Source organism: Pleuronectes platessa, chromosome 1 (assembly GCF_947347685.1).
Source record: "Pleuronectes platessa chromosome 1, fPlePla1.1, whole genome shotgun sequence".
In the NCBI taxonomy this organism is placed as follows: Eukaryota; Metazoa; Chordata; class Actinopteri; order Pleuronectiformes; family Pleuronectidae; genus Pleuronectes; species Pleuronectes platessa.
In genome coordinates, this window is record NC_070626.1 from 8,797,709 (window position 1) to 8,814,990 (window position 17,282).

Sequence of the window (17,282 nt, forward strand, 5' to 3'; positions counted from 1 at the left end):
CATGAGTGTTGGCCTGATTACTCCAGACACAGTAATCTAATTAGTCCGGACACAGTGTGAGAGTAATTTACTATTCAAGCAAATGGTTGATGTAAGGAACTACTTTGATGTCTAGAACTGCGAGCAAACGTATCCCTGAGAAGTCAGGATGTTGCTCGACAAACTGATATTATAATGACTTTCTCACCCACAAATTCACCTAACAAAGACCTTACAGCACGGGGGATTTGTGGTGGTTGTAGACACTACACTCCAGGGGTCTGAGAGCAGGGGACAGGATATCGGTCACCTATTTCCTTTATATCAAAGAGGCTGATCGATAAGTTTGTTCCTCTCTAGGAGGAGCTTGAAGATGTTTGAAGTGCTGCTTTTCCTGTGTCATCAACTGTTTTAACAACCCCCTCCCGACTTACATCAATCCCTACTTTAAAAAGCACACATATCTTCCGATGGTTTTACATTCTAACTAATATAAATGAGAAAGTTATCGATCCTAAAGGCCTTACCATGCAAACCCGGGTGACGTACGGGAGCCACATGTCATCTCGCGAGTCAGTACCTCTGTTTTTCTCCTTGTAGAAAGCAAAAACCTTATCCTGTAAGGGAGCATCTATTTCTCTGCTGAGCATCAAACCCACATAGTGTTGCTCTATAAAGACAAACAAAGTTATCATTTGTTATTACAGCCTAGAGACAGAAGCTCTTTCAGTCATGCACTGAACTCCAGACAATTTCGGGCGAAGCTGCACGCAAGAACGCAAACGTCCGACTCAGCTGTTCCTAACACATATATGTAACATGCCAGCCCCTTAGTAAAATACACACAAAATGTCCGATTGAGCCCTTGGGTGAATTCACTGCGAGCTAGTGGGCGTAAAAGAGAAAAAAGCTGAATACAATTATCTCAGGATGAAAAAGAGGTGTCAAACATGTGGAAGAACCCAAAGAGGACGTCAACTTAGAGATACAAGAGATTCAAGAGCTTTTAGCGAATAAGTCCAGAACCACTTTTAAAAGAACCAAAGCATGAAGGTACACACATTTAAATGAAGGGGAAACATTCTCCATACAGATACCTTTATTATGACTCGCTGGTCCAACTCTGTTTTTACCAAACTTGTGGATGCCAACATACTCCTGAGATCCAGAGTTGGTGATGTAGAGGTCGGCACTTTCTGCTGATTCTGGAAAGAACAAAAGCAACAATTACACATTTTAAGTTTCTCACAGATGCATCACTGTGCAAGAATCTGCTCACAGTTCCTAAAGCTGGGTTTGATGCCAGTAGGCTGGAGCAGGAAGCTGCATGTCCATCTCTCACAAGCACCTTACATCACTTTTTAGCCAAAATATGTGTTTTTATATATTTAATGTATAGACATTTTAATTATAACCATGTATTATGTGTACATATTGGAGACAGGTTTTTTTTAGGCTGTGGCTCAGGGGTATGAGCGGCCATCCTCTAACCAGAAGGTGAGTGGTTAGACCCCAATCTTCCCCATTCCAATGCAAAGTGTCCTTGGGCAAGATACTAAACCCCAAGTTGCCCGTTCCAATAGATAAAAGTGCTGCACATACATGCACTGTATGAATGTGTGTGTGAATGAGTGAATGTTAAACTGTAAAGTAAAGTGCTTGGAGTGGTCATCAAGACTAGAAAAGCTCAATACAAAAACAGACCATTTACCATTTTGCACACTGAAGTCGCAACAGCTACCTCACAACCCGGGAAAAGGAAGCTCCTGAGGAGCATGTGAATGCAAGGCGAGTAAAGCAGATTAGTGGGACTGAAGAGAAGCAGCACATATCTACAAGACAGATAAAAAGATAAATTAAGCCTTCAAGATTGAAAAACATAGGTATTAGCATCAGGAAACCTGGGAAACCAGACAGCAGCGACTCGGCAGATAAAAAATATCCAGTGTGGATAAACAACTCACCCACAAGCGCCGATGGTTCACCTTCCTTCACGATGAATGACCTTATGCCACTTTCTATGGCCCCCAACTTATCTGAAGGGGTGCATGTGGGTGACTGTGCAGTGACATTCTACAAAGAAAACAAAAACCATAAGTCGAAATAAATACATTCCTTATGTGATTTAAGGACTCGTTTCATCAAGAAAATGTTGAATATTGCAATGTTTAACATCCCCCCCCCCCCCCCCCCCCCCGATCCAGATCTGCATCAAAATGTTAATTGCATCCTTCCAGTGTTCATGGTTATCATTGTTGTAGGAGGGAAGAAAAGCGACTGATCACATGAAGCAGAACAGAGGACCCCCATCACCGCTCCCAGTAACACATCCACATCTCTGCTGTCTCCTACCACGTCACAGCACAGCGTCTCTCTGCCGTCGGTTCCACACACTAACGCCTGGTCAGGCTCCTGCCTCTCGTGGACCACTGTGATGTTATAGCCGCAATCCTGAAGTACAAGGGGAAGAGGATTTTTTTTTTTTTTCAGGGATACCTAGCAACAAGACTGCTCTGCTGTGTCATGTCACACTGCTCACCTCAGGAGTGCACTCCTCCCACACCAGCCTCCTTTCTACGGGAGCCTGGGAAGACAAATAGAGGGGGGCTATTACTGTGCTCCATGTTACTGTAAAGTAAAGGTTCAGTGCATTCAGGGCAGTTTTACATCCGCCTGTAGCAACACAGCTGTGCACTACCTTCTGGGGCTGCTGAAAGTCGTATGTGTACAAGTGGGTTTGTCCTGCGGCTGTGACAGAGTCTGGCTCTCCTCTCAGGAGGATCAGTACAGGTGCATGGTTTCCAGGTACAGGTGATCTTTTAACTGCAATCTCTACAAATACACAGAATATACATACTTACATAAAACTGTTCTGTTTTTTGTATAATGGTGGCTGTGTGTGTCAACGTGTCCTTTAGTTTGTCCCTTTTTTTTATGATATTCTATTTTATATTTGTTTTATTCCAATTTTTTTTTGCTATAATATTCTAAGCATTGCTAGAAGAGAGCCTGTGGCCTAAGCATTTCATTGCTAGCAACTGCTTAATGTTATTGTTATGACAATAAACTCTTGAATCTTGAATTTGCCAGAATGTTGCAGCCAGAGGAGCACTTTGTCGATTAAATTAATTAATTAATTAATATCTGCTGTCAGGGTCTCTGCAGAAGAGCCTAGCACTCATCTAGGACGTCCAGCTGAACGGCAGGTTGTTCTCTGGACCACCAATATCTGCCTAAAGTCAATATCAGTTACTTCTTTATAATGCAAGGAATAGTGTATTTAATCAATTTGTTTTACTGCAAATATGAATACGTTGGGCACACAACCAAAATGTATGTAAACATTCTTGAATCCTAAAGCCTGATGTTAGATGAGCACTTTGCAGTAACTTATATTTTACTAGAGAAGGACTGCTAGTTTTCTAAGTTTCTCAGAATTAAAAAAGTCTGAATATAATGCACTGCAGTTTATTTCCCTCTGATGTTAACTGCTTCACTATCACAGTCCACTTCCTTCCACCATTTACACTTTATTTCTGATTCCTATTCCTCTGCAGTACAAAACACTATAAATGACTTCAATTAGAATTTAAAGCCTGTGAATAGGAAACCAGGAGAAACACCACATCCTTTCTGGTATTTACTCAAACATAGTAAAACACCGTGTTCTCTTCTAACTGCAGCTTAACGTTATCGCGATGTTAAAACTATGTTAGGTTTGTAAACCAAAAAAAAAGACATAGTCCATACCTTTGTCTGTGAACACCCTCCTCGGTAAATGCGTTGGGTGGGCTTCAGTCAAACTGTCCAGACATGAGAATAATAGAGACGAGGTTAGGAATAAGAGGAGCGACATGTTGAAGACACCAGTTTACACAGCGCCGCGGAGCGCAGTGCCAAGCGCTTCCTCTCCGCCCCCTACACTTCTGTAAACCGATAGTTTCGCCTCGTTTATTTTAAACGATATAAATTACATATTTAATATGATATAAATGATCCAATATGCATCCCATACTTTGTATGGCCCTTCTGTTGTCCTGTCCTGTTCTGTTCTGTTGTAATATTCCCAATCACATAATTAAATGTCCCCCTCTGCCCATTCACTACAACAGTGGTTCTCAAATGGGGGTACGCGTACCCCTGGGGTTAAGTGAAGGCGGGGTACGTGAGCTTTTAAATATATTTAAAATTAGCATCCATTCAAAAATCCTTGGAAAATTGTTATTTAATAAATAACAAATAAAGTATAAGTTTAAGTTCACGAACTAAATTTTATATTCAGAGTAGGCTATTTAATTTCATTATCCTAAAAAACCCTGAGTCTACCCCATACCAGGATGGTTTGACCCAACACATCACCTGTCATCATCACCTGTCATCACTGCCGCCTTGAAACTCAAACAATGGAGTCGGGGTTGAAGCATAGCAGCAATGCCGCTGGAAACACGGAGGGACAAGTGCCAAAATTCCGTCAGTAGCCTATTCACAAGAATATGTTTTAATGGGATTTACGTCCACGAGTTGCCACCCCACCAAGCATATCCCCCGAAAGATGGTCAAGACTTTAACCCTGAAGTTTTCAGGGTTTTTTGCGCCTTCCCTAAACAACACGTAAGAGCTAAACCCTATTTTAGGGTCGCTAAAATATCAAACTTTGCCGTTGTGAAGTTACAGATTCATAACAGGAAGTCCGCGTCTCTACTGGAACAGTTTCAAAATGAAAGCATGCAATACAAAAATGGAAATGAAATTGTCTGACCTTAAAGTGAGCAAATATTTCACAATAAAATAGCAGAGAAACACTTCAACAATATTAACAATAACATAAATTTAGTTATTTACACTTTGTGTTTTTTCTGTGGGAGAGATTAGCCAACAGTGGCATGAAGCCAGCACATCTTCAGCGGTATCTCCAGACAAAACACGAAAGTCATGTTGGTAAGCCACCTGAGTTTTTTAAGAGGAAACCTTATGAATTCAGGTCATCTCAAGACACGATACGGAAAGCCTCCCCGAAGCAAAGGGAAACAAGCTACCTAGTGGGAGAAACTTGGACTATGGGCAGAAAAGGTCTCTGGTTCGTCTCTGGTTCGACTCCACGGAGAAACAACAAAAAGACGAACCTGGATTGATCTGTCCAAAAAACCAAGAGGATTCTCCCTACCCTGTCTAGTGCCCCTGAGCAAGGCACCTTACTCCCCCAACATCTGCTACCCGGGCGCCGTACATGGTCGCTCACTGCTCTGTGTGTCCTGCACCAGATGGGTCAAAAGCAGAGGTTAAATTTCACTACCATCATGAGTGTGCCTGTGCATGTCTGTGCATGTGTTTGGGACTAATAAATTCATCTTTATCTTAATCTTAATCTTATCAGGAAGAACTCCTGGATGTGTCATCTAACCGTGGCCCCCAGATGAAGTTTGCCACATCCACACACACAGTTTTGGGTGTGTGTGAAGCAGGAGCACCGTGACCTGGGGCTATGAAGACCATCATCATATATACCCAAACCCCTACAATGAACGGGTTACATACAACAACAGGTGGAGAAAGCAGAATCGTGGGCTGCGTGATTCAGAATGGCGCTGTGTTGCGCGGCCAAACGTCTGTGTTATTTTGTGACAGTGCGCCTACATTGCAGTAAACGTATACACTTTTAAAGAACATCATTTTTAATACAGACATATAAGAAAAATACTTTATCCAACACTGAAAACATGAATTATTCACCTTTAACTTTATACAAGCATATTGTCTTTCTCTCTGTGTGTGATCGATGTTTTCCTAACCCTAGAATAGGCTGCTCAACAGGGAAATCCAGCAGAGGGCAGTGTGGATTCATTGGGGAAAGTCACTTTACCTCAGCTAAAGAAGTAAATCTGCTGTTTCTGTTAATATGACCGATTAAAAATGTCACCTAAGAAATCATGAAAAAATATTTATAATGCTGATGAAGGCTCACACCAAATTTGTGGTTAGACTTTCCACCTCACTTAAATACACAATATACTGTTATCATGACATCCCATTGATTCCCTCAGTTTGTAAAGTCCCATGTTTATAACATTCTGTTTAATCCATTTATAAGATGTAATTTAGCGTATTTGGATCTCAACCATCTCTGGGGTTCATTCAGGGGAAAAACAACAAATAAGTGTTGACACTTCTCATGGGCCTGGCGGAAATACTGATATTATATCTTCAGTTAAAATCAGAACATGATCACTGATCTTGTGTATTCTTGAGCTTGTGGCACGATTTGCCCAAAACGTAGTGAGTATGTTCCTCAAATCTTTCCATGTGTGTGTGAGTGTGTGTGAGTGTGTGTGAGTTCCTTCATCAAGCAGCCTGAACTACACTGCAGCTCTGACTGGAAATCATCCAGAATACAGTGGATGCTGCAGCACATGGGCAGAAAGCTCACTGCACTAAATAATCAGAGGTGACAGAGCTGCGTCCACCAACTCTCATGACACTCCATGGACAAGAACAAATGGAGTTTATTATACCAGTTATCTAGTCTTACTGATAGGATTGAATCAGACCAACACAGCAGTGGATGCAGACTCTGGGTGAAGATGCGCAAATCATGTTAGTGAACCATTGCAACTGCAAGATATTCAGAAAATACTTTATTCCTGCAGATCAATCATTTCCTCTCCTGAGATTTTACAGGAGAGGAACAATTCAAGTATTTTTTTCTGCTTATTCACAGATTTGGGACTTGGAGTGGGATTGGACAAATGAAGAGTAATGGGGCCAGAGTCCAGTTGTTTGTGGCTCCAGGTATAAGTTTGAATAACTTGTATTATTATCAAACTTGATATTGAGAAGTGTATGGTCAAGATGCACTTTTTGTGTTTTTTTTAATTTATTTATGTTTTATCTTAGACTCTGACATTTATAAAACCAAATAAAAAGCTATTCATGAGGGCAAACTTTATGTACCTTATATGTACAAAGGGGTTATTTTTGTCACCTAACTTGGTCACAACCTTCCCACAGATATTTTCCTACAGTGGACGATGCCTTGTGCTGCGGAGGAGGAGGAGCCCGACCATCCTGTGTGGCAGCTGGACGTCTCTTTCTGCTGTCCCATCACCAACACAATCACAGCAGCCCAGATTCTGTGCCAGTGTGTAACATACTGTCACACGCATGCACACATCTTGTGCACACGTGTTGAGGAGGAGAAACACATTTGTTTGGGCCGCGTGTGGGAAAACATTTTCTTTGCTCTGACTGCATTATACAATCACTATAAGCTACATAACACACACATAAGGGGTGTGAAGTGTCTAAGGGCAGAGCATAGGAGGGAAACAAATAGAGACTGTGTGTGAGTAATAAATCCAAAAATAACTGGAACTGCAGTCAGAGTTTATTATCTAAATAAATAATAATTATTTATTCAATCAGATATTTTACAAAAGAAAACTACATGACACACACACACACACACACACACACACACACACACACACACACACACTTTAAAAATGGAGGACCAGTGAACCTTCCACCAGATAAAAACAGAGATGACTGAAAGTCTAAATTAAAATCTGTGCAGCAGTTCCAGTCTCCACACACAAAACTACATTCTTCTTGGTCAATAACCACTGAATGTTTCTTTAAAAATGTGACGAAGTCTTTCCCGCTCAGAGCCTTGATTGGGTGTATGGCTATTGATGAAACCGAATTTCAGATCTTTCACATGAACTGTTTTACCGAAGGTTTCATCTAAATGTTAATCTCCTCCAGAGGAAACAGTTTGAGAAAAACACTTGACACACTTTCAGAGTCAGAGTCACGTCATCACCATGACAACCAGCAGGTCCCTGTTCAGCAGGACCGATCAGAGCCACCGGGCACCGGGCCACCAAGACCCACAGGCCGACCAGAGGGCCACCGGGCACCGGGCCACCAAGACCCGCAGCCCGACCAGAGGGCCACCGGGCACCGGGCCACTAAGACCCGCAGGCCGACCAGAGGGCCACAGGGCCGCTAACAACCACAGAACCGGGCTGCAACCACCAGTTGACCCATCTTTAGACACGCCATCCCCGGCGGACTTTACAACAGAGCCACCGGCAGCCATGACACCGGCCAACGAGCCTCTGGTCCCCGCCGACCCGACCACCGAGTCTCTGACACCAGCAGACCCGACCACCGGGCCCCCGGCAGCACCGACAGCATGCGCGGAGTCGCCTGCCTCGCCGAGCCCCGGAGGAACAGCCTCCTTCCCCCCGGCCCGCTGTGGCTGCTGTGGGGACAGGAGATCCGCTGGTGACCCACATCTCCACACCTGGACAAGCTGATCCCGGATCACCAGGCCGCTCTCAGAAACACGACCAACGCTTCGTTCCTCCGTGAGTTGTAGGAGATGTTCACGTGTTCCACCTGCTCTCGAACCGCCAACACCTGATGCACCGGCTGTCCTGCTGCGGTACCAGCCTCACTCCGTGTCTCACAGACAGGGACAGCGGCTCACAGTCCGCCAAACAACCACAGACACACTAACAACACAACAACTAACAACTACACAATCATACAAAAACACAGTTAGAAATACAGTATAGAAGTTGGCGGGAAAACACAAATTCTCACACGCTCAACACTACCAAACTCCCAGCATGCAGTGCGAGAGAGAGAAGGGGGGGGGGGGGGGGGGGGGGGGGAGCCACAGTTACCTGGCTTCACAGAATACAATTGAACCTTGTATCTACATCCTCCCTTTATTATAATAATTTATAATTTGGAAGAAATAGGTTTAGTTGATTTTGGAGGAAATCAGTTTAGTTGTTCGTGTAATTCTGTTATTACAAATAAACCAATATACGCAGGATAAAATACAACTTTTATAAATCATAACAACAATAATTGCCACGGTTACCAGGCTTGAAAGACTTCAAAGGTTTCAGTTGAGGGTTCTTTCTGCATCATCCCTCATTGCCTATGGTTTTTGACTTGGAGGAAAGCGGTTGAGTTGTCTGTGTAATCCTGTTATTACAAAAAGACCAACCTACTCAGGATAAAACATAGCTTTTATAACATTCACAATCGTGTTCATTGTTTCAAGGCTTGACAGAATTCCCGGGATTTCACCTTTTGCTCTCTAACCTACTACACACTTTGTGCCTTTTTCTTCATTTTTACAGATTAATTGAGGCAACATGGCTGCCACGCTAACTGCCCAGGACAACCAGGTGGTTCCAGGAAGCCTGCTAACCTCCGGCCCCTCTTACTACGAGATGCAGTCTTTTCTTGGACAGGGCACATTCGGAAAAGTGGTTAAGTGCAAGAGACTGGACGACAACAAGACTGTGGCCATCAAAATGATTGAACTGCGGGCCTGTAATGTTAAAGTTGTAAATCAAGAGGTATGAAACAAATCTGTGCGCTGATCCCAGTGTGAATTATACCATCTAAAATCCATATGTTCACATACTTCCTTGTTTAAGTTTACATCAAGCTGATATACAATGTTCCTGTGGCCTGCCATGTATCTCCAGGTGGCTGCTCTGAAGAAATTGAGATCGTTGGAATCGTTCTACCTTGTCCAGTGGTACCAGTCATTCTTTGACCGAGGACACATTTGCCTGGAGTTTGAACACCTGGACAAAAGTCTCCTTGATTTCATGAGGCAACGATGTTTCAGACCTCTCTCCTTGATAGAGGTCAGACCGATTGTCCAGCAGGTATGTGTGTCCTCCTGTTTTCCTTTGTGCACTAACAAACAGTATGGAAATATATGCGGGTGGAACATTGTTGACATTTTTATGAAATTAACTTTTCAGATTGCCCTTGCGCTCAACCACCTGAAGGCTGCAGGGATTGTCCACGCAGACCTTAAGTTGGACAACGTCATGTTGGTCGATCAGCTACGGGAGCCCTTCAGGGTCAAAGTGATCGACTTCGGACTGGCGTTTGACGTGTCAGCTGCCAAGTTGGGTTCCCACATTCAGACCCTTCCATACCGGTGAGCATCTGGAACCATGACGGATCTTAATGGCTTTATTATTATTAACTAAAAGAAAACATTTTAACTGAGAATAAAAACATCAAGTCTTTATCCATTCACACAAATGTAGCAGTAAGAGTTATTAAGGTGTCCTTCAAAACAACCCACATATTTTGCATGGTTTATGTGATCGTGGTTGTTGCTCCTCTGTCAGATCCCCAGAGATCATGCTGGGGCATCCCTTCACAGAGGCCATAGACATGTGGTCGCTGGGCTGCATTGCTGCTGCGATGTACCTCGGGGCCCTGCTCTACCCTGGATTGGGTGAATATGAAATGGTACATATACATACGTGCATAATATTAAGATAAATAAGTAGTACTTCACCTGGACTGTGGTGGAATTTTAAGCTGTGTTGTATTTTCAGATCAGATACATCATGGAGACTCAGGGTCAGCTACCCGACACCATGCTCAACCATGGATGTAAAACTCCAAAATTCTTCAAGAGAAACGTCGTCTCCACCACCTCCGTCTGGAAACTCAAGGTGCCGACCTGAAACCGCTTGTTATATTCACATATCTCTATCTCCATCTCGTGTCTGCCTTGCTGTAACATATTGGGTTCCCTCTACACGCTTGTGCGAGTCGGATGCACTCTGCTAACCCCACCACTTTCTGAACAGACACCAGAGGAGTACCACAAAGAGACGGGGAAGCAGCCAATGGAGAACAGGTTTTGGAAGTTCACCTCCTTGGACGGCCTCTTGCATGTATGTCTTCTTTAAGATCATTCAACATGAGCTTGTTCCTTTAAGATAAGAAGAAAAACACTCGGAATGTCCTAGAGAGGTTTTTATTCAGTACTGGAGCTAACAGATGACATGTTTGTGTTTTAGACCCGACCCATCAGCAATGCCAACTCTGCAGATAAAGTTGCAGAGATGGCCGACGCCCACATGTTTGTGGACATGCTGAAGGCGATGCTTCAGCTTGATCCCGAGAGAAGGATCACACCCCGTCAGGTGCTGGAGCACAAATTCCTCAGCATGCGCCACATCGCCAACATGGACCATAAAAGCCTCTAGTAAGTCAACAATGTGATCTGGTTAAATGTTTTTAAATGTACAATTTATCTTTTGCTATATATATCCCACTCGTACCTTTGTTACTGCGGAGACAGTTCATGTACAGGTGCTTACAATACGTCTAATACATGAAAGGATGATCTAATGAAAGGATTCATTTTCTTGCAGTGTCAGCTTCTGTTTTAAAATGATGCAAATGTGTCAGAAGCGAATCCCGACTTCTGGCAGTGGCACAGCTGTGTGTGGGCCACTGAAGCCGCCCCGGTACACAGCTACCAACCCCGTCCAGCAGAATCCTCCATCTCTTGCTGAGGGGAGAAAAACCGGCCAGCCCCACCGCACCGACCTACATCCCTGCACCACCACCACCAAGACCAGAGGAACTGAGGGGTCAAGAAAGAGGAAGATTGAGCATGAAGATTTGCCGCCTCACAGGAAAAACTCTGTTCCCTCATCAAACAGCCGACATGATCGTTGGCACACTGGACATCCTCAGTCGGATCATAGGACCAGGCCTGCTGATTACCGCCCCAACCACAAAACGGGTCCTTCAGGAAGCAGCCGGTCCCGAGGGTCAGACTCTGTCGGGCAGAAAAGAAAAGGAGGTGATCTTGATGATGTGCCTCGTCACAAGAAAAACTCTCTCTCTCACACTCGCCATCATCAGTCGGCTCAGACGACCAGGCCTTATGAGCATCACAACCACCACAACCCAGACTGAGAGACAGGCTCTGACAGACTAAAGGGAAAGGCAGGCAGTGATGCTGATCCTGATCCTGCTGCCATCTGGCCGACGGTACCGCAGCATCCGGGCCCGCACCACCAGGCTCAGAGACAGTTTCATCCCCCAGGCCATAAGACTTTTAAACTACTCTCCGTGACATATTTGCATATTTGCACTATTGTTGTTTTATTTTCTCCTCAGCTGTTTATATACATATTTAGATATATATACTTTATTTTCTATTTTAAATTTTGATATTCTATTTTATTCTATTTTATACTATTTCTATTTTATTTTATTGTATATGTTGTAATTACTTGAGCATTGTTAGAAGAGAGCCTGAGACTCAAGCATTTCACTGCCAGCGACTGCTTAATGTTATTGTTGTACATTTGACAATAAAAATCTTGAATCTTGAATCTTGAATCTTGCATAGATGCCTGCCTTATTAGTACCACTTTGATCCACTGGATGGTAGACTTTTGCAGCATTTGTGCAGCCCTCTTCTCTTCCATGAAGCAAAAACAACAATTCACAAAAGAAGATTTTTGACGATGTGCAGGAAGAAACTCAGGACATTTTATTTTCAAGCACCATACAACTGTTTTTGAAATATAAATCTAAACGTAAAGTTTGATTAAAAGTTTAAAAGTCTGTATTCAACCTAGACGAGTTAAACAAATACATTATTTCTGTTATTTTAGTACATCATGTTTAAAACAAAATATTAGACATAATACTTTGATAGAGCATTCAATGAAAATTAACACATTTATACTTTACAGCATCGATAAGATGATATAATATGCTTATCAGTTGACTCATGCTGTACAGCAGCATGGATAATATACATATATACACTACCGTTCAAAAGTTTGGGGTCACCCACACAATTTCGTCTTTTCCATGAAAACTCACACTTTTATTTATAAAATGAGTTGCAAAGTGAATAGAAAATATAGTCAAGACATTGACAAGGTTAGAAATAATGATTTTTATTTGAAATATTAATTTGTTCTTCAAATTGTGCTTTCGTCAAAGAATGCTCCATTTGCAGCAATTACAGCATTGCAGACCTTTGTCATTCTAGCTGTTCATTTGTTGAGGTAATCTGTAGAAATTTCACCCCACGCTTCCTGAAGCCCCTCCCACAAGTTGGATTGGCTTGATGGGCACTTCTTGCGTACCATATGGTCAAGCTGCTCCCACTACAGCTCAATGGGGTTGAGATCTGGTGACTGCGCTGACCATTCCATTACAGACAGCAAACCAGCTGCCTGCTTCTTCCCTAAATAGTTCTTGCATAATTTGGAGGTGTGCTTTGGGTCATTGTCCTGTTGTAGGAGGAAATTGGCTCCAATCAAGCGCTGTCCACAGGGTATGGCATGGCGTTGCAAAATGGAGTGATAGCCTTCCTAATTAAAATCCCTTTTACCTTGTGCAAATCTCCCACTTTACCAGCACCAAAGCAGCCCCAGACCATCACATTACCTCCACCCTGCTTGACAGGTGGCGTCAGGCAGTCCTCCAGCTTCTTTTCACCTGTTCTGCGTAGGGTTGCAATATTCCGGGAATATTCAAAGTTGGAAACTTTCAATGGGAATTAACAGGAATTAACGGGAATATACAGGAATTAACAGAAATTAACGGGAATAAACTGGAAATTGTGTTGATAATTTATACTTACTGTATTTACCTTGTCATATACAGCTATAAATATAAACATTTTGTTTTGTCATAGGCTGATTTGAGCCCTGAGGAAACTTTGGGCACTTGACTATATGCTTCTTTATCTTTGTGTCATTCTTAACATAGGTCTTTGCACATTATTTGCAAATGTACACAGCCTTTCCTTCTACATTGGCTGGGTTGAAATGTGTCCACACATGATATAGTGCATGTGGCATTGTTCTGTAGAATAAGATGAGAAAAAGCTTGTAAAAAACACTAAAGCAATGACAGAGATATAAATAGTTGGCCAATTGGAATCGTCTTTAAAAATATTTTACAATTGATGGATAAATGAATAGAAAATGGCTAAATGAACAAATGAACAATCATCAATCAGTATGCTAATATATTTCCCCCAGTAATATCATCGAAAATTACCTGACTAGTCCTGCACACTACAGCAGGCCTCAATAGCCTTGCTGTAGAGTGCAGGAGGCTGGCAATTATCTGTGCATGTGATGGAGAAATGCACAGTGCAGGGTTGAAATTCCATACATCTCTAAAATAGAGTTTTGAATGACTTTTTTATTGCTCAGCGTTTAATTTATGTATTTTTTTTTTTCAAAATTCCCCAAAATTCCCGAGCTTAATATTCCCATGGAAAGTTTCCGGAAATTTTCCGCCCCTTTGCAACCCTAGTTCTGCGTCTCACAAATGTTCTTCTGTGTGATCCAAACACCTCAAACTTTGATTCGTTTGTCCATAACATTTTGTTCCAATCTTCCTCTGTCCAATGTCTGTGTTCTTTTGCCCATATCAATCTTTTCTTTTTATTGGCCAGTCTCAGATATGGCTTTTTCTTTGCCACTCTGCCTAGAAGGCCAGCATCCCGGAGTCGCCTCTTCACTGTAGACGTTGACACTGGTGTTTTGCGGGTACCATTTAAAGAAGCTGCCAGTTGAGGACCTGTGAGGTGTCAATTTCTCAAACTAGAGACTCTAATATACTTCTCGTCTTGCTGAGTTGTGCATCGGGGCCTCCCACTTCTCTTTCTACTCCCTTCAGAGCCCGCTTGTGCTGTTCTCTGAAGGGAGTAGTACACACCGTTGTAGAAAATGTTCAGTGTCTTCGCAATTTCTCGCATAGAATAGCCTTCATTTCTAAGAACAAGTATAGACTGGCGAGTTTCACATGAAAGTTCTCATTTTCTGGCCATTTTGAGGGTATAATGGAACCCACAAATGTGATGCTCCAGATACTCAACTAGCTCAAAGGAAGGCCAGTTTTATAGCTTCTCTCAGCAGCTAAACAATTTTCAGCTGTGCTAACCTAATTGCTCAAGGGTTTTCAAAGGTTTTCTAATCATCAATTAGTCTTCTAAGGCGATTAGCAAACACAATGTACCATTAGAACACTGGAATGATAGTTGCTGGAAATGAGCCTCTACCCACCCATGTAGATATTTCATTAAAAACCAGACGTTTCCACCTAGAATAGTCATTAACCACATCAACAATGTATAGAGTGTATTTCTGATTAATTTAATGTGAAAAACAAGGAAAATTCTAAGTGACCCCAAACCTTTGATCGGTAGTGTATATACACACATGGACAAAATTGTTGGTACCTTTCCAAAGAAAAACCCACAATGGTCACTGAAATAACTTCAAACTGACAAAGTAATAATAAATAAAAATTTACTGAAAATAGCTAATGAAAATCAGACATTGCTTTTGAATTGTGGTTAAACAGAATTATTTAGAAAAACAATCTAATGAAAATGGCCTGGTAAAAAATGATGGTACCCTTAACTTTATATTTTGAGGCAGTCAATGCAATCAAGCGATTTCTGTAACTCTCAATGAGACTTCTGCACCTGTCAAAAGGTATTTTGGCCCACTCCTCGTGAGCAAACTGCTCCAGCTGTCGGTTTGAAGGTTGTCTTCTCCAGACTGCCTGTTTCAGCTCCTTTCACAGATGTTCAATAGGATTTGGATCAGGGCTCATAGATGGCCACATCAGAATAGTCCAATGTTTTGCTCTTAGTCATTCTTGGGTGTTTTTAGCTGTGTGTTTTGGGTCATTATCCTGTTGGAGGACCCGTGACCTGCGACTGAGACCAAGCTTTCTGACACTGGGCAGTACATTTTGCTCCAGAATGCCTTGATAGTCTTGATATTTCATTGTACCCTGCACATATTCAAGACACCCTGTGCCAGATGCAGCATAGCAGCCCCAGAACATAACCGAGCCTCCTCCATGTTTCACAGTAGGTACAGTGTTCTTTTCTTTGCATGCTTAATTTTTGTGTCTGTAAACATGTAGCTGATTTGACTTGCCAAAAGGCTCCAGTGTTGTCTCATCTGTCCCAAGGACATTCTCCCTGAAGCTTTGTGGCTTGTCCATATGCATTTTGGCAAATTCCAGTCTCGTTTTTTATATTTGCTTTCAACAGTGGTGTCCTCCATGGTCGTCTTTCATGAAGTCCACTGTGGCTCAAATAGCGACGGATGGTGCGATCTGAGATTGATGGACCTTGACCTTGGAGTTCACCTCTAATCTCTTTGGAAGTTGTTCTGGACTCTTTGGTTACCATTCGTATTATCCGTCTCTTCATTTAGCCATACATTTTCCTGATGCATCCACGTCCAGAGAGGTTGGCTACACTCCCGTGCTTTACTGTTTGACTATTATTTCCCCTTGTTAATCTTGTTTTGATCATATTTATTTACCCATTTCTATATTTCTAATCTTGACTTTTTTACCTTTCATTAAAAAAGTATTCAGTCATGTCTTATTTCATGTTTTTCATATTGTTTTTCAATGGCATTTGACGATATGGATTGTCTGGAGTTAAACACATATGTTAAAGATCTTTTCCTGGCTTTCTTACTCCTCGAAGACAGTAGATTAGTACTTCAGTTTTTTTTTAATTTGGCTATGACAACAACATAACAATATTAGTTATAATTTTCATTATTTTCTCCATAAATATTCCATAATTAATACCAAAATTAGTCAGGTTTGAAATTATGATCATTCAATCAGTTTAATTTCCTTATTGTTTATTTATAAGATAAAGCTACTGTCACCCTACCCATCCAAGGATCCAATCAGTATTCACTTTGCCCCACCTCTGGTCCCAACTCTCACTTCAATCAGGAGAGACTTGTTTTCCAATTACAATATTTATTTTGCGAACACAGAAGATATGAATGTTTTACAGTTTGGCATTTTAGAACCCTGTGAGATGTCATCAGGATTAGAAGGGGGTGGAGCAGAGCATCGAACAGGAATACCCCCCAGGGGTCTAGACACTGGTGGTGGTTCATCCGTCAAATAGTTTTGGATGGCCAATAATCGTGAGAATTGTTCTGTTGAACTTCGCCAATTGTGACATCCTCTGCCCTTTACCCTCAACAAGAGTAAGGAAAAACTACAAAAACCTTCTGAAAAGGAAAAACGTAGAAACCTCAGGAAGAGCCACATGCGAGGGATCCCTCTTCCAGAACGGACAGAAGGGCAATGGATGCCACGATTAATAGGTATATTGACAGGCAGTTTGTTGCTTTTATAGTCTGCGATCAGCTGACACCATGATCGGGTGCCAGCGCGGCGCTTCAGCCTCCGGTGTGACCAGCACAAGGTCTAAACCACCAAAGGTTTAACATGGGAGCCAGCTGTTATTTAAGGTTTGGCACTGCGCTTACGCCACGCTTCGGCGTCGCTTCCGCGTCCGGTGTGAACCCGGCGTAAAAACCTCCAGGCTGCCTGCGCGCGTTTTAATGACGTCGTGTGGAGGCTCACTCACGTGATTGGCTGTAAAGGAGTGAGACATCTGATTGGCTACAGACGATACC

General features: G+C 42.4%; 1 protein-coding gene across 1 annotated transcript; it reads right to left on the reverse strand.

Moving 5' to 3' along the window:
• Nucleotides 1-440: 440 nt before the first annotated feature.
• Nucleotides 441-4,317, reverse strand: LOC128437926 (uncharacterized). Its single transcript, XM_053420223.1, has 7 exons — nucleotides 3,730-4,317; nucleotides 2,678-2,811; nucleotides 2,519-2,563; nucleotides 2,332-2,430; nucleotides 1,944-2,052; nucleotides 1,077-1,184; nucleotides 441-649 (listed from the first exon to the last, which is right to left on the reverse strand). The coding sequence occupies exons 1-7, from the start codon at nucleotides 3,833-3,835 to the stop codon at nucleotides 456-458; spliced, it is 795 nt and encodes a 264-aa protein (XP_053276198.1). The 5' UTR covers nucleotides 3,836-4,317; the 3' UTR covers nucleotides 441-455.
• Between the last annotated feature and the right edge of the window lie 12,965 nt (nucleotides 4,318-17,282).

Excerpts from the sequence above, each read along its gene's own strand:
- LOC128437926 (XM_053420223.1), bottom strand. The coding sequence starts at position 3,835 with ATGTCGCTCCTCTTATTCCTAACCTCGTCTCTATTATTCTCATGTCTG. Across the intron at positions 2,564-2,677 it reads ACTTTCAGCAGCCCCAGAAG|GCTCCCGTAGAAAGGAGGCT; the intron begins GTAGTGCACAGC and ends TTGTCTTCCCAG. Across the intron at positions 2,431-2,518 it reads GGGAGGAGTGCACTCCTGAG|GATTGCGGCTATAACATCAC; the intron begins GTGAGCAGTGTG and ends CTTGTACTTCAG.